The sequence below is a fragment of the Balaenoptera acutorostrata genome, chromosome 9 (genome assembly GCF_949987535.1).
Source record: "Balaenoptera acutorostrata chromosome 9, mBalAcu1.1, whole genome shotgun sequence".
Taxonomy (NCBI): Eukaryota; Metazoa; Chordata; class Mammalia; order Artiodactyla; family Balaenopteridae; genus Balaenoptera; species Balaenoptera acutorostrata.
Window position 1 is genome coordinate 6,856,714 of NC_080072.1, and position 24,555 is coordinate 6,881,268.

The following is a 24,555-nucleotide window of genomic DNA, read 5'->3' on the forward strand; positions in this document are numbered from 1 at the left end:
CCAGGAAGGGTATATATAAGGCCTACTTCCTTCCGGAGGGGAGAGTTGGGCAGGATGCTGAGAAAGAGTCCAGGCCTGGGAGTCCAGAGATCCAGGGCCAAGGCCTGCCTCTGCTCCTGACTCTGCAGGACTGCCCGTTGACCTAGTACAATTCCCCTGCCCTTGCTCAGCCTGTGTTTCACCATCTATCTATCAAAGGGGTCTCGGGACTCTCCATCTCAAAGGGTCGTCACACCCTATGAAGATGGCAGATGGCGCCTGCCGTGTCCCTCTCCCTCCGCCTGCCTCCTTGCTGCCCCTCAGCCCCTGCTGAGGCCATGTAAGGGGCAAACTGAACCCTCACAACAAGACCTTGTTCAAACCACCTACCCTCCCAGGCCCTGACAGGACAGGAAAGGCCAGGAAGTTGAACACCACGTCCAGGAACAAGGCAGCAGGCAAACCAGAGCACAGAGGAGGCTCTGGAGGGAGAACTTGCAACTCTTATTCCAAACTTCTAAGCTTCGCCAAAAAGCCTTGACATGGTAAATCCCCATGAGATGCCCGGAGCTGACCACTATGACCAGCAGTGTAGGGACATGGTGCCGAGCTGAGGCCCTGGAGATGGAGTAGCATGGCTTAGCCTCTCACCGGCTCTGTGACCTTGGGCAAGTCACTTCTCCCCCTGCCAGACTGGAATCCCATAGGTTTGTTGCAAGGATTCAATGAAATCACAAAGGCAACACACTCAATAAATGTTGGTTAAAACTGCTAAAAATGACTGATGACTATTGGTAGGCAGCGGGGCACAGTGGTCAGGAGTACAGAGGAAAGGGACTTCCCTGCGGTCTAGTGGTTAGGACTCCGCGCTTCCACTGCAGGGGCACGGGTTTGATCCCTGGTGGGGGAACTAAGATCCCGCAAGCCGCAGGGCATGGCCAAAAAAAAAAAAAAAAACGAAACAAACAGAGGAAGCACCGGGGTTGAGATCCCAGCCCCTCCACGTGTCACGTACCTTCTCTGTTTCCTCATGGGCAACATGGGGCTGGTTATAATAGTGTCTACCTTCTAGGGCTGTGGCAAGGATTAAATCAGTTAATATATACACACATGCATCATGGAACATTTCCACAGCTCGTCACAACCGCCAGGTAAGAGTTGTTATTAATCAGCCAACAGTGCGGCCCGGTGAGACTGCTCGTGGAAGTAAATCCCAGCAGATGCCCTACGGGCATGTTTTGCTCAGAGCTTTGTTGCTGTGGACCCCTCCCTGTCTGCTTGCAGACTCCATCCCAGTAGCACCTCTGCAATGAGCACATTTCACTGAACAACCTAAATAATGCTCCAGGTGAAGATCTTTTCCATTCAAAATAGGTCAACTCTGCTCTTCCTGGTGGGCTGTCAGCCCCGCCCATCCACCTCCTCTGCTGAATGTCACCCGTGGGACCCCAGGTGGAGGGCAAGTGTGTGGGCTGCTCTATTTTCAGAGAGCAAGTCCCCTCCAGACCCCACCGAACTGATTTTTTGGACAAACTCTGGGCTACTTCCTTCCTTGGCAGAGGACGGGTCTGGGTTCCTCAGGTCAATATTTTCACGAGGGGTCTACAGACCTTTCCAGCCACACTCACTCAAGTGAGCTCCTCCAGTCTGATAGCCTTAAAAGCCATCTATCACCTTCCAGCTCTGCCCAAGTTTACATATCTCAGCACTGACCTCTCCCGCAAAGTCCAGACTCACATCCAACGGCCCGTTCGACAACTCCACTTGGATGATGAATAAGCATATTAATTAATTTGACATGTTGAAATTCAGGCTTTCCATCTGCCCCATCTCAATCAAGGCCACATCCATCCTTCCTGCTGCTCACGCCAGAATTCTGGCGTCACTGTGGACTCCTCTCTTTCCTTCACACCCCACACCCCAAGCACTAGCAAACTCTGCTGCTGCCGCCTTCAGAATACACGCAGAATCAGCCACTTCTCCCCTCCACCACCATTAGCACGCTCCCCCAAGCCCCCACCCCTTCCCATCCGGATCACTGCAGTAGCCCCTGCGCCCAGCTTCTGCTCTTGCCCCAAGTCTGTTCTCTACTCAGCAGCCAGAGTGATCCTGTTAAGACCGGAGCCTGTCCTGCCTTTGTTTAAAACCCTCCAATGGATTCCTCCCCCCATCTCTTTTTGGCTGCGTCGCACATCTTGTGGGATCTTAGTTCAACCAGGGATGGAACCCAGGCCCCCTGCAGTGGAAACGCCGACTCCCAACCACTGGACTGCCAAGGGATTCCCGGGATCCCATCTCTTGAGGAGTAAAAGCCGAAGTCCTTACCATGGCCTGCTAGGTCCTGTGTGATCCATCTGCCCCATCTACCTGCAGGTCCCACCACAAGCACCTGCTTCTGAACATGGGAGCCCTTGAACTATTGACTTATGCTTGGCCTTCGATGCCAAAACAGACCTGAAACCATGGACCTTTTTAATGTCTTGTGATTTTGCATGTGTGTGTGTGTAATTTCTCAACAAAAGTGACATCATACTTTTTTTGCTTAATAGTATATTATGCTTATCTTTCCATGTCAGTACATGCAGAGCCACCTCAGCCTTCACACTGGTTGTCACCATATGTCTGACATGATGTACTAAACTCATCTCCTCCTGTCAACCACACACACAGCTTCTGCTAGCTTCCCTGGGACAGACATTGCAGCAGTGACATCCCTGGAAATGCGCCTTTGCACATGAGGTATTTCTGCAAGATAAGTTCCTTTAAGCAAACTTGCTGGCTGTCAGCAATTTAATTCTGATAACGCTTAATCACTGTCCCCAAATGCTCAATCAATATAGATTTCAATCCACAGTGTTTACACCCTCACCAGCAAAACATAGTATAATTGAAAGAAATCTTTCTTGTGCTCACGTCAGCAGCACATTTACTAAAATTGGAACGACACAGAGAAGATCAGCATGGACCCTGTACAAGGATGACATGGAAATTTGTGAAGCATTCCATATTAAAAAAAAATCTTTGTTAATCTCATAGATGAAAAAAGACGAACTCGTTGCTATAACTTGCATTCCCTTCATTATTTGTGAGATTCGTATATTTTCCTATCTTTATGGGCCATTTGTGCTTCCTCTGTGAATTCCCTGTTCGCGTCCTTTGCACATTTCTCTTCTGGTCCTCGGGCACAGGGCGCTGAGTTGATTATGTTCCTTATTTCACAGTGTATGCGAATCACCAATGGACACAAGGTCAATCTCTTGTTTTGGTTTAGCATTTTTTCTCCTTTATCTTTGCTCTTCATTCCCATCTCACTTAAGTATGAATGGATCTGTGAAATATCTAATATCATGTTCATGCATTGGTTGTTTTAGTTTATATAAATGTATTATGCTGTTGACCTCATTTTTGTTCCTTACTCGTCTCTCTGAACGCCACGTTTTGAGAAGCTGTCTGACTGTTGTTTCTGACTGTTGCCTAACGTTCTGTAGTTTGCTTCCATTACGCTTTACTATGAATTCCCCTGAGGTTGGATGCCAACGTTGCCCCCAACTCCAGTTTCCACACAGGACACTGCAGTCAACGCCCTTGTATATGCCTCTTTGTACATCTGCGCGAGAATTTCTGGGGCTTATTTACCAAGGATTGAGAGTGTGGGATCTTGAAACAAATGTATATCTCTTTTTAGATTGCTTGAAAAAGAAGCTGTACCAGTTTATATGCCTGCAAAAGTGATAAGGGGTTCTGTCGGCCCACACCCTCACCAAACATCAGTATTCACCTTATGAATTTTTCCTCACCTGATGGTTATAAAACGGTATCTCCCTGGGATAAACCATAATGGAAAAGAATACAAGAAAGAATGTATATATGGGACTTCCCTGGTGGTCTAGTGGTTAAGAATCTGCCTTCCAATGCAGGGGATGCGGGTTCAATCCCTGGTGGGGGAACTAAGATCCCATGTGCCACGGGGCAACTGAGCCCGTGCGCCACAACTAGAGAGAAGCCCACGCGCCCCAACAGAAGATCCTGCATGCTGCAACGAAGATCCTGTGTGCCGCAACCAAGACCGGATGCAGCCAAATAAATAAATAAATAATTTTTAAAAAGTATATATGTGTATAACTGTGTCACTTTGCTGTACAGCAGAAATTAACACAACATTGTAAATCAACTATACTTCAACAAAAAAATAAATTTTAGGGACTTCCCTGGAGGTCCAGTGACTAAGACTCCGTGCTCCCAATGCAGGGGGCACGAGTTCGATCCCTGGTCAGGAAACTAAGATTCCGCATGCCACGCAGCGTGGCCAAAGGAAAAATACATATATGTATATATAAAATGAACAAAAAAATAAATTTAAAAAAATGGTATCTCATTGTAATTTTAACTGAATTGTGCTGATTACTTCTTTGACCCCATCTTCATTAATTTTTTGCCTTTGGGCTGGTTCTGTGAGCTGCTTGTTTCTGTTCATGGCCATTTCTCTATTGTGTTTCTTGGCTTTTCCTTATTAACTTGCAGGAGTCCTTCATTCACTAGATTGCAACCAGCTATCTATCAACTTTATCTCTGATGGCCTTGTGGAACAGAAATCCTTAATTTTGATGTGGTCAGATCCATAAATGTTTTGAATGAGGGTTTGCATTCTGGATGTCTTAAGAAGTCCTTTCCCTACCCCTAGGTGGGGCATTCTTCTATATTTTACACTATTAGATCATAATTTAACATCTGTGTTCAGAGTGAAATGCTCTACACTTTTCCTTTTCTGATACTGTCCTTATCTGGTTTGGGAGTCACCTGAGGAAGTGGGCAGCCTTTTCTCATTCTCTGTTTTCTGGAACAACTGCTATAAGATAAGGACTATCTATCTGTTCCTTGAAAGTCTGGTGGACTCCACTGGGACTCTTTGGCACTGGAGTCTTAGATTATAATTTTCTTTACTGGTTATTGATCTATTGAAGTTTTTGATATTTTTGTACCAATTTTGGCGTTTCACACTTTTCTGAAAAGGCCTTCACTTTGATTAAGTTTTTATTTTTTGTGACATACAATTATTTGTAACATTCTTTTTTTTTAAATTGGAGTATAGTTGCTTTACACTGCTGTGTCAGTTTCTGTAATATTCTTTGTTATTATGGTATTTTAAACTTCTCTGGGGGCTCAGAAGTCAGGTCATGTGGCCCAGTGGCCACGGGCAGGTCTTGGGATTTGTCCTAAACATGATGGAAAGTGTGAGAGGATATTAGAAGACCCATTTTGCCACGCGAAACCCCCGGTCTACTTCAAGATTATAAAGGGTTGGGAGGGTGGATTCTGGAAGGGAAATTTTGTGATGAGATTGATTTAGAAAGCAAGTCCCAACACTCCCCTCAGGGACTAGGGCTGGGGTCTGTCTTCTAATCCCAAATCTGGGGAGAATTGTTTCAAGGAAGCTGCCTGGAGAGCTTGAGATGGGCTCCCTGAAGTTTTGGCAGCCCAGTGGATCAAGGGTACAGGAGACTTCCAGAAAGGCTGCGGAGCCATGGTGGGAACTGGACAGCACTGTGAAGAAACATGGCACAGAAAGTCACGACTTCATCTGAGGGCATAGAGACAAGTTTCCTTTGGAATTTTAGAGGGACATTGGGAGACAAATTATCCTTTATTATATCGCACACATCTTGTATCATCACCGTAGCCATCACAGTAGAAGATTTTGAGGGGAGGAAGTGATGGGAGCTGATTCAGGGCTTTTTTTGGTTTTTTTTTAAGATTTTTTTTTGATGTGGACCATTTTTTTTTAAGTCTTTATTGAATTTGTTACAATATTGCTTCTGTTTTATGGGGGTGGGTTGTTTGTTTGTTTGCTTTTGGCTTCGAGGCATGTGGGATCTTAGCTCCCTGACCAGGGATAGAACCCACACCCCCTCCATTGGAAGGCAAAGTGTTAACCACTGAACCACCAGGGAAGTCCCTGATTTAGGTTGTTGTGTTGTTTTTTTTTTCTTTGAGGCAAGGAGTAGCGACTTTATTCACAAAGCCAGCAGACCGAGAAGATGGCGGACTAGTGTGCCCGAGAAACCATCTTATCGGGGTCTGGATGCCAGTTTCTTTTATAGAACAGAGATGGGGGGCAAGTGAGGGATAAAGTAAATAGGCTATTAGCTTTGCGTGGCTTGGCCAGCATCGGGGAGGGGACGTGTTAATTTCTTCTTTTCTGCAGCCATTCACAGGTGGGCAGGGTTGCTGATTTAGGTTTTTAAAAGCTGTCTCTGGCTGCTGTGTAGAGATTAGACTGGAGGGTCAGGGTGGAAGGAGGGACCGTCCTCCAGAAGAGGGACCGGAGGACTTGGGCCAGGGAGGCAGAGAGAGGAAAGAAGAGAAGAGGTCTGGAGACTGAGCATGGGCCTGCCACCATTTAGAGGTCAGGGGAGGACGGGAGACATGGCCATGGACAACAGACAAGAGAGGCCAGTGGGGAGGAAGTGAGCTCAGAGAGCAAGGGCTCCCAGCCAAGTGAAGACAGTGTTTCAAAAAGGAGGGAGTGACCAACTGTGACAAGAGCCACTGAGAGGTCAAGGCAAGGCTGACCAAGTTGACAACTAAATTTGGTAACCTCACTTGTTCCCTAGGCCCATACTCCAAGGACCAGACATAGAAGGCTCATTACAGATTTTGACTGATGGAATGTGGCTGGCGTTGGCCTCAGTACCTGCTTACAGAGCCCCATCTGAAATTTTTCCTTTGTGGCTAAAGACTAGGAAAATTTTCTTTCCCATGAGGAACTTGTAGGTTCTGTTATCTCCAAGGGGGGAAAAAAAATGTAAGTTACTACATCTCCCTTTTTGCTTTGGCTGCCAGGAAGCTCAGAGCCAAATTTGATGTTCAATTAATAGAGCAATTTATGGGCTTTATTTAATAATAGACCTGCGTATTTATATTTTGATGTTCTTGCTCTCTTGAGTCTCCATTTCTGTTGGTTTTTGTTTGTTTGTTGTTGTTGTTTTAATTTATTTGGTTACGCTGGGTCTTAGTTGCAGCTCACAGGCTCTTGATCTGTGGCATGTGAACTTTTAATTGCAACATGCATGTGGGATCTAGTACCCTGACCAGGAATGGAACCCGGGCCCCCCGCATTGGGAGCGTGGAGTCTTAACCACTGCGCCACCAGGGAATTCCCTCCATTTCTGTTTTAAGATTTTATCTTCCTTGTTCTTGTCAGACGCTACCTCACATACATTGGGAATGAGGCAGGTATGCAAATTAATTCCATCATTCAGCAAATATATGGAGATGCCTTGTACTGGTTAGGTCCCTTTGGTTTGCAATTGACAGAACTAAATTAAGCCAAAAGGATAAAATAAGTAATTGGATTATTTTACTAAATCATAAAAAGGGCCTGACCTCAATTTTGCCTGGATTGAGGATTGAGAGACTTGAGTCCCTTTGTGTGTGTGTGTGTGTGTGTGTGTGTGTGTGTGTCTTACTCTCTTCCTCATTTCATCTTCATTTCTCTCTCTCTGTTGGCTTCATTCACTCTAATGGGGATGTTGGTTGCAGTCAGCACCAGGTATCTGTCCTTGGACTTTTGTCACCAGAGTAGAGAGAGGACTCTTCCCACATATCCAGGTAGCAAAAACCCAGGGAAGGATTCTGACACATCCTGCCTTGAGTTTCATGGCCACCCCGGACCAATCACAGTCCTGGTGGTACCTCCTGGGTGGAGTGGGAGGAGCAATTCTCTAAGGATAGAAAACAGTATGGAGGTTCCTCAAAAAATTAAAAATAGAACTACCACACAATCCAGCAATTCCACTCTTGGGTATTTATCTAAAGAAAACAAAAACACTAATTCTAAAAGATACATGCACCCCAGTGTTCATTACAGCACTATTTATAAGAGCCAAGATATAGAAGCAATCTAGCGCCCTTTGACAGATGAGTGGATAAAGATGTGAGATACATATGTATATATGTGTGTGTGTATATATACATATATATATATACACACACATATATACATATATATGATATATTAGCCATAAAAAGATGAAATCTTGCCATTTGTGACATGGTTGGACCTGGAGAGTATTCTCAGTAAAATAAATCAGACAAAGAAAGACAAATACTGTATGTTTTCACTTATGTGTGAAATTTACAAAACAAACAAACAAATATAACAAAAAGGAAACAGACTCACAGATACAGAGAACAACTTAGTGGTTGCCAGGGGAGGGGGTGGGGTAGGGTATGGGCAAACTAGGTGAAGGGGATTAAGAGGTACAAACTACCAGTTATAAAATAAATAAGACACAGGGATGTAACGTACAGCACAGGGATATAGTCAATAGTATAATTACTTTGGTATGTAATCTATAAAAATATTGAATCACTATATTGTACACCTGAAATGAATGTAATATTGTAAGTCAATTATACTTCAACTTTTTAAAAGGAAAAAATTTTTTAAATAAACTTATTGATTTTATTTATTTCTTTTTGGCTGTGTTGGGTCTTCGCTGCTGCGCGCGGGCTTTCTCTAGTTGTGGTGAGCAGGAGCTACTGTTCGCTGTGGTGCGCGGGCTTCTCATTGTGGTGGCTTCTCTTGTTGCGGAGCATGGGCTCTAGGTGCGTGGGCTTCAGTAGGTGTGACACGTGGGCTCAGTAGTTGTGGCGCACGGGCTTAGTTGCTCCACGGCACGTGGGATCTTCCCAGACCAGGGCTCGAACCCGTGCCCCCTGCTTTGGCAGGTGGGTTCTTAACCCCTGTGCCACCAGAGAAGCCCAAAAGGAAATTTTTTAATTAATTAAATTCATTTTTAAAAAGATGGGGACGTGATTTGAGGTGTCTTGAAGGAAGAGAGGGGCAGGGCAAACCAAAGCACAAAAACATGTCTACCGTGTGACAGACCCTATGAAACAACCTGTAGATGCAGCTATGAATAAGATAAGCCCCCCTGCCCTTGAGATGGTCACAGTGCAATGAGGGAGATAAAACATGCACACACAATTATAATCCAAATCAGAGCATGAGCAGAATTTTGGGAGAGGGAAGGGCAAAGGACTTGGGGAGTTCAGAGGAGACAGGAGGACTTCTGATCCTGGCCGTGAGCAAGTAAAGTGGATCCTTTTGCCACAAGCAACTAAGAAACTGGATAAAGTATATGAAACAACTAATTTCAGATGTTAGAAAACTGGTAGCAAAGGACTGTAATCCCTGAGAAAGGGAAGCAGGAATAATTCCCAGAGCTCACACAGGACTAGAAATCTTTATAGGAAGATTATCTCCAGAGTAAAGAAATCTCACAGAATACACAGAGAATTCAGTAGAGAACCCAGCAGGGCTATGGGTTTAGCCCTTAATGAAGGCTACTCTAGACTCACCATAAAAGAGCTTGTAACAAATCTTGAAATGACCAAACTAACCCACAAGTAACAACCAAATTGCCAGGAAAAGTACAACACTCTTTAAAGGAATTCAATAAATCCAGATCAATAATGTAAAATTCACAATGTTTGGCATCCAATAAAAAATTAATATACATACAAAGAAGGAGGAAAATCTGATTAGTAACAGGAGAAAATATCTGTCAATTAAAAAACCCCAGAAGATGACAATATCTCCAAACTGATTTATCTCAGTCCCTATCAAAATCTCAGCTGCCTTTGACAGGAATTGGCAAGCTGATCCTAAAATTTCCATGCAAAGTCAAGGGACCCACAGTAGCCAAACAATCTTGAAAAAGAACAAAGTTGGAAGACTTACATTTCCTGATTTGAAAACAGTACAAAGCTACTATAACCCAAACAGTGTGGTGCTAGCATTAGGATAGACATATAGATCAATGGAATAGAATTGAGGGTCCAGAAATAGGAACCCTTACATTTATGGTCAATTGATTTTAGAGAAGGGTACCAAGACCATTCAGTGGGAAAAGACCAGTCTTTTCAACAAATGATGCTGGGACAACTGGATTTCCATACTCAAAAGAAAGAAGTTGGGCCCTTACATTATACCATATACAAAAATTAACTCAAAATGAATCATAGATTTAAATGTAAGAACTAAAACTCTTAGGAAAAAAACAGTCATATCTAATAAACCATTGCCATGGATTAGGCAATGGTTTATCAGATACGATACCAAAAGCACAAGTAACAAAAGAAAAAAATAGATAAATTAGATTTCACCTGGGAATTCCCTGGTGTCCAGTGGTTAGGACTCAGCACTTTCACTGCCCGGGGCCTGGGTTCATTCCTGGTCGAGGAACTAAGATCCTGCAAAGAAATAATTAAAAAATTAAAAAATTAAAAATTAAAAAATTTATTTCATCAAAATTTAAAACTGTCATGCTTCATAGGGAACTATATTCAATATCTTGTGATAAAGTATAATGGAAAAGAATATGAAAAAGAATATATAAGTATAATTGAATCACTTTGCTGTACAGCAGGAATTAACACAACATTGTAAATCAACTATATTTCAATAAAATAAATTAAAAAGAAACAAAAACTTTTGTGCTTCAATGAACACCATCAAAAAAGTGAAAAGACAACCCACAAAATGGGAGAAAATATTTGCAAATAATATATCTGATAAAAGACTTGTATCCAAAATACATAAAGAACTCTCACAATTCAACAATAAAAACCCAAATAACCCGATTTAAAATTGAAAAAAAGGGGACTTCCCTGGTGGTGCAGTGGTTAAGACTACATGCTCCCAATGCAGGCGGCCCGGGTTCGATCCCTGGTCCGGGAACTAGATCCCACACGCATGCCGCAACTAAGAGTTCGCATGCCACAACTAAGGATCCCGCCTGCCGCGATTAAGACCCCACGCAAACAAATAAATATTTTTTAAAAAATGGAAAAAGGATTTGAATTGATATTTCTCCAAAGAATATACATATACAAAGAGTCAATAAGCACATGAAAATGTGCTCAGTATCATTAGCAATCAGGGAAATGCAAAAAACAAAAACAAAAGATAACAAGTGTCAGTGAGGATGTGGAGAAATCAGAACCCTTGTGTATCACTTGTGGGAATGTAAAATGATGCAGCTGCTTTGAGAAGACAGTAGAGTGGTTCCTCAAAAAAACAAAATTACTGTATTCAGCAATTCCACTTCTGCATGTATACCCCAAAAAATTAAAAGCAGGGACTGGAATAGATATTTGTACATCCATGTTCATAGCAGCATTATTCACAGCAGTCAAAAGTAGGAAACAACCCAAATGTCCACGGAGGGATGAATGGATAAACAAAATATGGTATATACATTAAAAGACTAGTATTCAACCTTAAAAAGAAATTCTAACACATGCTACAACATGGATGAACCCTGAAGACTTTATGCTAAGTGAAATAAACCAGACACATAAGGATAAATATTGTATGATTCCACTTACATAAGATGCCTAGAATAGTCGATGACATAGAGACAGGAAGTAGCACAGTGGTTACCAGGGGCTGTGGGAAGGGGGGACTGGGGAGTTGGTGTTCAATGAGAATAGAGTTTCAGTCTGGGATGGTGAAAAAAATTCTGGAGATGGAGAATGGTGATGGTTGCACAATGTGACAGTACTTAATGCCACTGAACTGTTCACTTAAAACTGGTTAAAGGGAATTCCCTGGCGGCCCAGTGGTTAGGACTCCGCGCTTTCACTGGGTCAGGTACACGGGGACCAGGAACTGGGTTTGTTCACAGCCTAAGGCCAGCACCTAGCACAGCCTGGCACTAAGCAGGTGGTCAGAAGATCTCTATAAATATCTCTGTTAACAACCCTTTTATGAGGCCCATTTTATAATAAGGAAACTGAGGCACAGAGAGGTCGGGTTATCTGCTCAAAGCCACAAGGCTGGTAAGGGGTGGTGCTAGAACCAAAATACATACAAGGAGTATGAGCCCAGAGCCCAGACTCCTTGGTGGGGGTGAGGGCTCTGCTCCCTGGAGTATGGTAGGGAGGTGGATCCTGAGGGGGAGATGGGACCAGGTAAGTGATGAAGTGGGGCCTTTGGAGGAGCAATGGAGGCCCCGGCCCCTACCTCATCCTCTGTCCCCCGCCCCGAAACTGTTCGGCTTCCCTGCTACTTCAGGTGTAACTTCAGACAAAGGTGGTGCGCGGGCACGGGGAACCCACAGACAGAAACAAAACTCAGAGAATTTAGGGGAAGGGGAAAGTGAAACCAACACCAGGCACAGGGCAGGGGTGGGAGAGAATCAGTGGCTGGAAACAAGGGCAGCACCCCAGCCCCTCACAGGAACAAGGAAGGGTGAGCACTCCAACGGCCAGGGCCCCCGCACACCTGCTGGCTGCTGCTTCCACACACTGGCCTCACCGGCACCCCCTACCCAAACTGGTTGTTTGCGCATTTGTTCATCGGAGCAGGTTGACCTTTTTCTTTTGTGCTCTCCTCCCCAGAGCCCAGAGCAGCGCCTGGCACAGAGTAGGTGCTCAGGAAATATTTGTCGAGTGAGTGAAGGAAGGAAATACCTATGACCCCAAGAACACTGCAGGGCCACTGTTTACTTGTCCTTATAGGACACTGTCTAGGAGGATCAATTCATCTGGCCCATTCTGAAGATGACAATTGACAATATTTTTTGGTTTTGCTTTAAACATGGGGTGCATAGACTTTGCTGTTCATCTCCTTGGTTTGAGCACTTCAGGCATCACCAGGGTCCTGAAAAGCCTTCCTTTAAAATGGACTTTCCTTGGGAATTCCTTGGCGGTCCAGTGGTTAGGACTCCGCACTTCCACTGCATGGGGCACAGGTTCGATCCCTGGTCGAGGAACTAAGATCCTGCGAGCCGCGAGGCGTGGCCAAAATAAATACATTAATTAAATAAAATGGACTTTCCCCTTCAGCCCATCCCCAATCCCATTCCTGCTCCCCACAGCACCCCACTCTTGTGTGTCTAGCACATGTCCTTCCAGCCTGCTTTCCAGGCATTTATTTCCATCTGTGTCAATTACAGGCACCATTTATTGAGAGCTTACCATGTGCTAGGCACTGTGCTAAGCACTTTATATGTCATGTCTCATTTATTCATCATACGTCCCCGAAAGAGGTGCTATTATTTTTTTTTTATATATAAATTTATTTATTTTATTTTTGGCTGAGTTGGGTCTTTGTTGCTGCACACGGGCTTTCTTTAGTTGCAGCGAGTAGGGGCTTCTCTTGTTGCAGAGCACCGGTTCTAGGTGCGTGGGCCTCAGTAGTTGTGGCACACGGGCTCAGTAGTTGTGGCTCACGGGCTCTAGAGAGCAGGCTCAGTAGCTGTGGCCCACGGGCTTAGTTGCTCCGCGGCATGTGGGATCTTCCCAGACCAGGGCTCGAACCCGTGTCCCCTGCCTTGGCAGGCGGATTCTTAACCACTGCACCACCAGGGAAGCCCAAGAGGTGCTATTATTGCCCCCACTTTACAGATGAGGAAACTGAAGCACAGAGAGGTTAAGTCACTGGCCCAAGGTCACAGAATAAATGGCAGAAATATTCGGCATTGCTGTGCTTGTCTGTGTTTTGACTTTCCATAAAAACTGCTGTGCTATAGATCTTGTTCTGCATTTTTCGTTTTTCTGATACGTTGAAGCTTTGTCCACATTGCTACCTGCCATGCAGCACCCCAGTGACAGACAGCTTGGCAGCCTGTAATACTTCACCACCTCTAACCATGCCTAGGACATGTCTTTCTCTTTGTGAGAGGTTTTACCCACGAGTGGAACTGCCGGAAGTCACTTAGCTGTTATACTGACCTTTCAAACATGCCCACTAGTTTACACTCCCACCAGAAGCACCAGACTTCTGTGTACCCACCTCCCCACCAGCCATCAGTTTTATCTGACTTTCTTCCTATTTTAATTTTTTTTTATTTTTTGGCACTAGTGGGATCTTAGTTCACCGACCAGGGATTGGCCCCGGCATTGGAAGCGTGGAGTCCTAACCACTGGACCGCCAGGGAATTCCCTTATCTGACTTTCTGTTCTTGCCAATCTGACGGGTCTCATGTGAGATCTTGTGTTTTCCTTTGTAGCTTTCTGATTACTGGGGTGGGTGCAGAAATCTTAGCCCTTATTCCATTTCTAAAAATAACATTTGAACACACACAAGCACACAAAATAGGAAGGACATGATTTCAGAATAAAGAAAGCTCACTCTGGTGATGGGAGGGGAGTGTCGCCCAGGTCCTGCCTCACTCCCCAGCTACAAGGACCCCCCTGAGAGAGTCCAGAACTACCTGCCACTCTCACCAAACACTCTGCCCAGGGAGAGGAAGGACCAGGCCCCTGGTGGAGCACCTGGATCACAGGTGCCATTCCCCTGCCGCAGTGCCTATAGCCTAGAAGAGTGGGAACTTGGTCCCATCCACGTCCTGGAGACAAGCTTACCACACCCGAGAAGGAATGGGGCGACCTCAGAACTCCACCTCCCCACACTCTGGACCCCTAGGCAGGCCTGTGTACAAGCCCCTGCCTGTCTCTGTGCCAATGAGCAAACTCGGGGCACTCGTCCCACTTCCTGAGCCTCAGTCTCCTCCTCTGTAAAATGGGAGGTGATGAGAACACCTCTCTGAGAGAGTGGACTCAGATACAACAAGCGCAGGGCCCTGCTGCACTCAGATACACAGCGCTGCAGATCAGTCCACCAGGCCAGTGGGTGGTGGGTGAGGTCACTCCCACCCCTTATCTCTCTCTCCTTCCCCCTCACCTCCTCCTCTAGCCCCTGGGGCCTCCAGGTCTGGCAGCCCCAGGGGCAGGTGTGGGGGAGGAGCCCACACCACTACCTCTTCTCCCTCCATGAAGCTTCTGGAACCCTGAGGGGCCGTCAATGCCAGAAGGACACCCCTTAGCCAAGGTGGGCTGAGTACAGGCCTGGTGACTCCTGAATTGGGTCCCGGGTGGTGGATGAGGAAGTGGGAGCTGGGGGAGACCACAGGGAAAGCTGACCGGATCAAATCTCAATCCTGGCCTTTGCTGGCACTGTCCCCTCTGCTCTTTCCCCACACATAGCCTGTGGCCTGCACACTCCTCACTTAATAGGGCTTTCTACTGAAATCTCACCTTATCAGTCTCCCCTGAACGCTGCATAGAATGGCTGGGGCCACCCGTCCTGTCCTGCCTGGGATTCCCCACTCCTTTATTATGCTTTCTTTCCCCCAGTACACGTTATCGCCATCTGATATACTATTTATCTTCTTTATTGTCTGCCTCTCCCCATCAGAAATGAACTCCAAGAAACGCTTCGTGTAATCACCACTACCTAGAATGGTATCTGGTGTGCAGTAGGTTCTCAACGGACATGTAGATAAAACAAAGTTTTTATGTTGTATCATAAAGGTGCGTGTATCATTAAGGGTGCAGCTTAGTATATTTTTATATATAACCACCACCCAGTTCAAACTATGGAACATTTCCAGAAGGCTTCCCAGTGCCCCCCCCCATCAGCCCCCAGCCCAAGGTAATCATTATACTGACTTCCATCACCATCGGTTAGTTTCACCTGTCCCTGAACTTTATTTAAATGAATTATGTCATAGCATGTACTCTTTTGTTAGGTTTCTTTTGCACAACATAATGTCTACAAGATTCGCCCTGATACTGCGTGTCACAGTGGTTTGTTCTTTTGTGTTTCTGTTTTATTATATATTATCCTATCATTTATTTATTCATGCTCTTGTTGATCGGATTTGGATTGTTTCCAATTGGGGGTTAGGAACATTCTTGTACGTGTCTTTTGGTGGCCGTATGCCTAGGAGTGGCATCACCGTGTCACACGGAAGCGTATGTTGATAGACTCGATGAGAATCTGCCAAAGCGTTCTCTTTCTTCTTTTTTTTTTTTTAAATATTTATTTATTTGGTTGTGTGGGGTCTTAGTTAACGGCATGCAAACTCCTAGTTGCGGCATGCATGTGGGATCTAGTTCCCTGACCAGGGATCGAACCCGGGGCCCCCTGCATTGGGAGTGTGAAGTCTTATCCACCACGCCACCAGGGAAGTCTTTTTTTTTTTCCTCCAAACCGTTTTCTAAGGTGGTTGCACCCACTGCCATTCCCCTCAGCAGTGTAATTTCTGGTGTCGCCACTTCTACCCTAGCATAGGTGGTATCAGATTTTATTTATTTAATAAAAGAGCTTTTTGTTTATTTATCTAATTTATTTATTTTTGTTCCCCACCCAGGGATTGAACCCGGGCCCGCAGCAGTGAGAGCGTGGAATCCTAACCACTGGAGCACCAGGGAATTCCCAGACTTCTTAGTTTCTGGCTTCTGGTGGGTGACTGTGGTATCTCATTTCCCTGCTGGGTGATGATGTTGGGTGCTTAATAAACGTCTGCTGAATGGATCCTTAAATGGGCTGTGGAGGGGGGGCTTTCCACTTGGCAGGGAGAGGGGGGTCCATACTCTTCACAGGAGGGTCACAGTCCCTGGCTGCCACGCTGGCCTCAGAAGCTGCTCCCTCTTTCACAAACTGGTCACACTTACACCCTGGGGCACAGTCGATGCCGGGCTGAGGCATTCAGGCTCAAGGCTCCCCAGTGGACAGACAATAAAGAATGACAGGGGCTTCCCTGGTGGCGCAGTGGTTGAGAATCCGCCTGCCAATGCAGGGGACACAGGTTCGAGCCCTGGTCTGGGAAGATCCCACATGCTGCGGAGCAACTAGGCCCGTGAGCCACAACTACTGAGCCTGCGCATCTGGAGCCTGTGCTCTGCAACAAGAGAGGCCGCGATAATGAGAGGCCCGCGCACCGCGATGAAGAGTGGCCCCCACTTGCCGCAACCAGAGAAAGCCCTCACACAGAAACGAAGACCCAACACAGCCATAAATAAATAAATAAATTAATTAATTAATTAATTAATTTTAAAAAAAGAATGACAATCACCTGGTTCCCAGGAAGAGCTCTGCAGATGGGGTACTGACAGGCTGCCCCCTCCCGGTGCCCAGTGGTACCCAGAGGGCAGGGCAGAGCCATCTTTTCCCATTCCCAGAAAGCACCCAGAGGCCAGGCCCAGCCAGAAGCACTGTCTCCCTGGGGCCCCTGCCCTCTGACTCAGCAGGCTGCACTCCTAACACTCGTCAAAGGCTGGGTCAGGGCCTTCCCAATGGCCCATGAGGTCCTGCGGCAGAAGCTGGCTGGTCACCCAGGTTGGCTAGACCACCTTCCCCAGCCTCCCTCGGGTGGGACCCTGTGACAGCTCCAGTGGGAAAGTAAACAGAGGCAATGGGACCACTTCCAGCCCTGGCCCAGGAAAACCTCCACGGGCTGAGACTCCCCCTTCCGCAGTGACTTTGAAAGCCATGAGTTGAGGGTGGTGGGGCCACAAGATGGAAGGAGACTGGGCCCGGAAGTCCCTCTTGGAGAAGCACGGCCCAATGAGCAGAGAAACCCCATTATGAACCTTACGTGGGCAAGAAATAAATTTCTATTGTATTTGAACCTATACGTATTGAGTTTGTTACATTAACCCTTTACCCTAACTAATAGGTATAACTCGTACATAGAGTTTAGTACATATAACTAACACAGGTAATAACTAGGCCCCGTTTTACAAATGAGAGAACTGAGAGAAGCTGAGAACTTGTTCAAGGTTAATAAGTGGAGAAGCCAGGATCTGAATCCGGGACTAACGAGGTTCTACTCATAAGCACTCTGTCAAGGCTGAGCCAACGGGCTGAGAATGCAGAGACCCAGGGCAGCGGCTCCTGGGCACCTCACTCCCACCTGCACCTCCTGGATGAAGGGAGGCTGTTCCCTGCACCCTGGCCTCCTCGCCTTCCCCAGCCATCACCCACCCTCTCCGTGCAAAATCTCACCTTTTGGACAGATCCCAGCAACGGGCTCCCAGGGTCTCTTTGTCTCCCACCCACGTGCCTCGCACGGCTCAGCAGGCCTTCGGCTCTGTGGACCCCCAGGAGCTCACCCTCCCTGGGACTGCGCCCAACTTGCTGCTGGAGAAAACCGCTTGTTCCCTCTCCGGGGCCAACGGGAAGCACCTCCCATTCACAGTCCTTGCCAGCCAGAGCTCTCTTAGTTACAAGTGACAGAAACCCAGCTGGCTTCTAGGGAGAAAAAATATTTTATTGGCTCACGTGACTAGGAAGTCCAAGGTATACAGGCGTCAGGGTCCTGGTGTTCAGATGTTACCAGAAGACGGTGCCTCTGAGCCTCCTGGCACTGCTGTGCTGGCTCCGTGCTCAGTCAAAATCACCCTTTGGGGTGGGAAGCAGCTTTCAGCACCTACCAGCCTCCATTCCGCCAGCCTTGCTACTCCAGTGTGGCCGCCGTCATCCTCACCTGGACTCCTGAGAGGGTTCCCTGCTGCCACCAAAGCCACGGGGAAGCCAGCGATCTTGTCAAAACCCTTTCCCAAGGGTCCCACCTGAAGTCCCAGGGCTCAGGTGTGTTGCCCACTGGGGTCACGACACTGCCTACATACTCACAGTGGCCAGAGCCTGTTTGATTGGCCAGGCTGGCAGTTCCCACGCCTCAACCCCACGGAGTGCAGTCAGCTGCACACACCACAGGCTGAGTAGGGATGTTTCCCCAAAAGGATCCAGGGGCTTTCTTTTCTTACACCTAGAGCAGGAGCAGATAAGAAGCAGACAGGACCCACGTGCCCTCAGGCTCCAGCTGCTCTGGGCCCATCCAGGCCTGCCACAGTGCCTCCTACTTCACAAAGAAATCATACGCCATCAGATAAAAACTGAATACCTCAGTCCCCCACCAAAACCTACTCAACCCCTCTCCCCACTTAGGCTGGGGTTGGCTTCGGGCAACCCCACCTCACTCCATCAGTCGCCCCTCCCATCCCTTCAGCCCCTTCAGTCTGCATTTCTGCCATCTTAAAAAACAAACCCCCAATCCGTTCCTCCGTCCTCACTCTGAGCCACTGCCCTCTCCCACCTCCCCTCCACGGTTCTGAGTGTTGCTTCCACTCACCTCCAAGTTTCTCACCTCACTGTCCCATCCACAACCCCCAAGCCACTGAGGCATTCGACAGCTGAGTTCTCCCTCCTCCCAGATGCCCCTGGGTGGGCACCACAGTGGCTCCTGGGGGGCCCTTGGGCTGGCTGCTCTTCAGTCTCCTTTGGTGGTCTGCCCCAGCCCTCCCCTTTCTCCCTGACTCTCAAGGTTCACACACCTGTCTTTAGCCACCTACGTCCAAGCGCCCACTCCACGCCTCTCCTCAGTGGCCTCACAGGCACCCCAAACCCGTCACAGCCAAACTCGAGATCTTGCTAACCCTCTTCTTCCTATGTTCCCCCAGCCCCACCCAAAGAAACCTGAGAGTCCTTAAGGATACCCTCCCCCTGATGCAGTCAGTCATCAGCGTCCAGGATTCCCGACAGCACGCCACGCCTCCCTCCCGCCTCACCAAGCCACTGCTCCCTGAAGACACACTTCTGCCTCACGCCCCGTAGCTCCAGGGTCTACTCAGGGTCACAGCCTGCTCACTCACAAGCCAGCCTTCAAGGCCGCCACAACCCCACGTACCTCTGCTCCCACTGCCCCTCCCCACACGCCCTGCAAGGCAACTGGCCCAAGCTCTAGTTTTCAAGACTGTTGCCGTTTCCTGTCCTGTCTGTCCCTTTGCAGCAGCCTAAAGTGAGCAGAGCGGTCTCCATTAGACAGACAAAAAGAGGCTACTCACAGAAGGGCAGAAACCTGCCCAGGGTCACACAGCACAACGAGACAGGTTGTCTCCCAGCATGACCAGCACCAGCTAGCTCAGGCCCTCCGCCACTCTGACCCGCCTTCCTTCCATCAGCACCCCGGGTCCTGCCCTGGCAGAGCTGTGGCCTCCGGCCCCTCCCTTCAGTCAGCTGCTGCCCAGCCCACCACGGCTCCTGGCCCCAGCTCAGCATGGGGAACGAGGTGAACGGATGGGAAGGAGGCCACAAAGCCCTGGACACAAGCTGGGACAGACACTGGTGTTCCCTTTTATTATTGTTTTATTAATAAATTTAAGAACAGCTCTAACTTCTCTCTTCTCCCCAGAGCAACTAAAACCAACTAAAAGGGGGTGGGGCCTGGGGGGCAGAGGGCGCTAGGAGTCATAATCCTCTTCATCCTCTGCGTCAGGTGCCGAGGGGCCTGGGGGTGCTGCGGGCAGAGGCAGAGTCGAGGTGAAGGGCATGAAGGGTGTCGGGGGGCTGCAGGGCAGAAAGCAGGAAAGGAAGATCAGGCCACTCTCCGGTGCCCATTCCTGCCCACTCAGCCCCACCCGGTCCTCCACACAGGCAGCCCTGGAGCCCACCACCCTCTGTACCAACAGGGAGCCAAGCCCAGAGAGGGGAAGGATCCAGGGCAGGTCATACAGCCCCACCCAGGGGGAGGAGACCTTCTGAGAGCACAGTATTCAGCCTTTAAGTCCTCCTCAGTTCCTCCCCTCCTATCCCCGAAATCTGCTACAACCAACAGAACCAAGTGGCCAGGGAGGCCAGGAGAGACAAGTCAGCCTTGGGGTCGGCTGGCCCTCTCTTGGTGCCACTGAACTGCTTACCTCTGAAAGTGGACAGGGGGGTGGCTGGCCTGGGGTGGGGCCTGTGGTGTCTCCTCTTCGCCGTCAGTATCTGTATCCTCAGACTCATCCTGGGAACAAGGCAGGAATGAGAGATGACCAGAAAGACATGGGCTCATCACTGAAAAGCAGAAATAGGAGATGGACCTCCGTAGCCCCAATTTACAAGCAAACAAACCAAAACGAAAAGATCACAGGTGAGGATGGGACTAGGCCTCCAGCCAGCTTGGCCTGGCCGGATGCAAGGCTGCCCTGCCTGCCCTGCGGGGCAGCACAGAGGGCTGGGGCCTCACTCACCTCCTGCTCTGAGTCCGTGCCCGACAGCTTCTTGTCCTTGCCCTTGCTTCCCATCCCACCATTCTTCCGGTTGCTGCTGCCTGGCTTCCGGCCCCTTCAGGAAGGTATAGTGCATCTGCCCAGAGGTCTCTCCCCTCCTTTGCCACCCCCCAGCCACCCCCAACCCCAGGGGCCTTGGCCTTCCCCACCTGGACACTGGACCCTGGCTCCCCACCTGCGGGGACCCTTGTCCCCATCCATGTGGTTGTCTTCGCCGTCCCCCTGCATGTCAGGCACAGATGCCACCAGGTCCTTCAAGAAGTCAAACTGCTGCTCCAGCTCAATGCACTGCTTCCTGGAAGAGGTGGGGAGGGGATGGCACTCAGGTGGGGCACAGCCATCTGCGCCCTCAGCAAGGGGCTCTCTGGATGTCAGGGGAATGGAGCCTGGAATATTTCAATCCCAACCATCCCCCCCTTTGCTAGAACACCCAACCTCTCCTCCCAAGTTCAAACCCACTAGTCTTTGAGGCCTTGCTGATCTCCCAGCACCCCCTACCTCCCGCACTATCAGGGCACAGCCTCCCCTAAGCGTGTGAACTCCTGGAAGAGGACCCCAACCGGGCCCTCCCAGATCAGAGCCACTCACAGGTGGGATGTGGTCATGGTCTTGGCGTTTCGGGACTGGGTCACTTGGCAGGCCTTCTTCAACAGTGACTCCAGGAAAAGCTCGAGCGCCCGAGCTCAGGGGGGTCAAGGAGAACGCCGGGTGGTGTCCCAGCCCACACAAAGCGACCCCGGGCTGCCGGCCTCCCCCGCCTCCCTCAACCCGACCAGCCCCCGACAGGATACAGATGATGACAGGCACAGCCGCCGCCACCTTCCCAATCTCTTCATCCGTCTGCATGATCTTCTTGATCCGTGCCTGCGGAGGGGGTAGAGAGCTCGGACCCCGTCGCCTCCGTCCCGGAAAGGGTGCTTAAGTGGGGGGAGAGAAAGGGAGCATCCCAGGAGAAAGGGGGCGGGGGGCACCGACGCTGAGAGGGCACGGAAGGGGGCGGGGCGTCCGGGCCCCCGAACATCGCGATGCGCCCGCCTCCCTAGCCGGGCCTGGGCCGGAGCCTCCTGAGAGCCCGGCCGCTCCTACGGGGCCTGGCCACGTGCTCACCGGCGGGAACCGCGCGTTGTACTTCTTCTTCTTGCTCGGCATCTCGGGGCCTCTCTCGCCGCGCCGGGCCCAGCGCCGCCGCCCGCAGCCTCCCGGCCCCCGGGCCTGCTCGTCGCCCGCCCGCCGCGGTTCCCCCGGGTCCTGGTGCCGCCCGCTCCGCCCCCGCCGCTGCCCACAGGGTCCTAGCGCCGCCGGTCAGGACACCGCCCGCAGGGCCCGAGCGCCCTCGCCTATAGAGCCTCCCAGGCGGTGCGCTTCTGTCCCGGACTCTACCGCCACTCCCGCTCGCCCACAAGGCCAGAAGAACGAACGTTAGCCCCGCCCCCCGCAGGCCCGCCCCTCCTCGCGTTCCCCGACGGCCCCGCCCCTTCCCCGGCCCCCACTGTACTGCGCCTGTCTATAAAGTTGTTGTTGAAGCGGCGGGGCGCTAAGATGGCGGCGGCGGCGGCAGCCGTGGCGGGGGCGGGGCGCGGCGGCGGCGGCGCAGAGCCCCGGCAGGAGCGGAGCCGGGCCCCGGGCTGGGCCGGCGCCGAGCGCAGCGAAGGCCGGAGGTGACCCCGGGGCGGCGGGAGGGGGCAGGGAGGGGCGGGGGTGCAGCTAGGGCCGTGGGCGCTAATGGCGGCGGGCGCGGCGGGGCGGGAGGCTGGCCCTCCTGCAGGCTCTATCGACCGTGGGTTCGAGTCCGGACACCGCCCCGTTGGCCTCGGATCGGTCACTGCTGTCTCTGGCCTCAGTGTCCTCGTCGTTAAATGGGCTGGATAACGCCCGCCCGGAGGCCTGGCGCCATGGGGCCTGCCGCGGTGCTGCGCGAACGTGTGCTTTGCCTCCTTTCATTAACTCCTGGCGCCCGGGAAAGCTGCCATCCTCTGGCAGGGCCGGGAGGTTCCCACGCCTGAATTCACATTTCGGCCCTGTCACTCACTGCAGGTGTGACCTTGGGTGAGTCCCGTCTCTCTGAGTTTCGGATTCCTCATCTGTAGGTTAGGGAGAGTAGTAATAACTTTAACATCTGCACAGCTTTTGTTCCACCTCAGGCATTTAATTCTCTACAGCTGTTTGAGACAGGAACAGTTGTTATCCATTGTAAAGATGAGGCAACTGAGGCACAGCGACCTTAAGTTTTGCCCAAGGCCACACAGTTAATTCAGTGTCTGGCACCCACTAGGGCCCTGCAAGTTGGGTCTGTCCTGGACCTGCCCTAACTCAGTTCCCTTACGGCAGGATGGAACCAGGTGAGGAGCTGGAGGACGAGGACTCTCCAGGTGGTCGTGAAGATGGCTTCACTGCCGAGCACCTGGCTGCAGAGGCCATGGCAGCTGACATGGACCCCTGGCTGGTGTTTGACGCCCGCACCACACCTGCCACAGAGCTGGATGCCTGGTTGGCCAAGTACCCACCATCCCAAGTTACCCGCTACGGGGACCCTGGCTCGCCCAACTCTGAGCCTGTGGGCTGGATTGCAGCATACGGGCAGGGCTACGTCCCCAACTCGGGTGATGTGCAGGGCCTGCAGGCAGCCTGGGAGGCTCTGCAGACCAGCGGGCGGCCCATCACGCCAGGTACCCTGCGCCAGCTGGCCATCACCCACCAGGTGCTCTCTGGCAAATGGCTGATACACCTGGCACCTGGCTTCAAGCTGGACCACGCCTGGGCTGGCATTGCTCGAGCCGTGGTCGAGGGCCGGCTTCAGGTGGCCAAGGTGAGCCCACGGGCCAAGGAGGGTGGGCGGCAGGTCATCTGTGTTTATACAGACGACTTCACGGACCGCTTGGGTGTACTGGAAGCAGATGCAGCCATCCGTGCAGCAGGCATTAAGTGTCTGCTCACCTACAAACCTGACGTCTACACCTACCTGGGCATCTACCGGGCCAACCGCTGGCACCTCTGCCCCACTCTCTATGAGAGCCGTTTCCAGCTGGGGGGCAGTGCCCGTGGTTCCCGTGTGCTGGACCGTGCCAACAATGTGGAACTGACCTAGTGGGGCCAAATGGGGGAGACCACCCTCTGCCGCCCCTGCTAGGGATGGATGCTCCCGTCTGTCTTCCCCCTCCTTGTCCCAAGAAGGCTGAGCGTCCCTAGCTCTGAGGACTGGGTCACTCGGGAACTGCCTGCGTCTACGAACTCTTTGAACTTCTGTCCTGTGTTCAGGGCTGACTCAAGTCCCCACTGGCTGGAGGCTCTGGCTCCCTGAGTGCCAGACCCTCAGCCTCTCTCTTCGCCGCTGCTCCCCTTGGTCATCCAGAACCACAGGCTGGGCGCGGACACCCGCAGGGGAGCCTTCCTTGGCCATACCCTCAGTTCTGGCTGTACCTCCCCCTCCTCCTGCATCCTCCCCTTGTCTTCCTCCCTCACGGGAGAGAAGACCTCGTGCTTCCAGTCCCTCGCCTTGGGGCCTTCACAGTCCAGGGGGCAGAGGCCCTGCAGGCCTGAGCATGCCATTTTGTTGGGGGTGGGTGGGTGATGGTTCCACTCAGCCCCTGGCAGAGACAGGGGCTGCCAGGGCCATGGATACAGGGCCTGCCCCTCCCTGCCATCTCATAGCCCACACCACCTTCCTCCTTTCTTTGGCTATCTTGTCACATGCCTGCTCCTGGCATTTCAATAAAACCCAGCTTGGGTCTG

At 50.4% G+C, this 24,555-nt stretch overlaps 2 protein-coding genes and 1 non-coding gene across 4 annotated transcripts; 2 read left to right on the forward strand and 1 right to left on the reverse strand.

The window, feature by feature from the left end:
• Positions 1-2,884: 2,884 nt before the first annotated feature.
• On the forward strand, positions 2,885-2,991 carry LOC114236365 (U6 spliceosomal RNA). Its single transcript, XR_003622346.1, has one exon. It is a non-coding gene; the product is annotated as a U6 spliceosomal RNA (small nuclear RNA).
• Positions 2,992-19,886: 16,895 nt separating this feature from the next.
• Positions 19,887-22,236, reverse strand: DRAP1 (DR1 associated protein 1). Its single transcript, XM_057552782.1, has 7 exons — positions 21,934-22,236; positions 21,618-21,690; positions 21,415-21,508; positions 21,002-21,121; positions 20,788-20,881; positions 20,473-20,561; positions 19,887-20,122 (listed from the first exon to the last, which is right to left on the reverse strand). Exons 1-7 carry the CDS (start codon positions 21,973-21,975, stop codon positions 20,017-20,019), a joined length of 618 nt encoding a protein of 205 aa, XP_057408765.1. The 5' UTR covers positions 21,976-22,236; the 3' UTR covers positions 19,887-20,016.
• Positions 22,237-22,327: 91 nt separating this feature from the next.
• On the forward strand, positions 22,328-24,555 carry C9H11orf68 (chromosome 9 C11orf68 homolog). 2 transcript variants are annotated; one of them, XM_057552779.1, is made up of 2 exons: positions 22,328-22,484; positions 23,155-24,555. In XM_057552779.1, the coding sequence occupies exons 1-2, from the start codon at positions 22,366-22,368 to the stop codon at positions 23,909-23,911; spliced, it is 876 nt and encodes a 291-aa protein (XP_057408762.1). In that variant the 5' UTR covers positions 22,328-22,365; the 3' UTR covers positions 23,912-24,555. The 2 variants fall into 2 exon arrangements, with proteins under 2 accessions (XP_057408762.1, XP_007171035.1); XM_007170973.3 differs by lacking the exon at positions 22,328-22,484 and adding an exon at positions 22,531-22,872.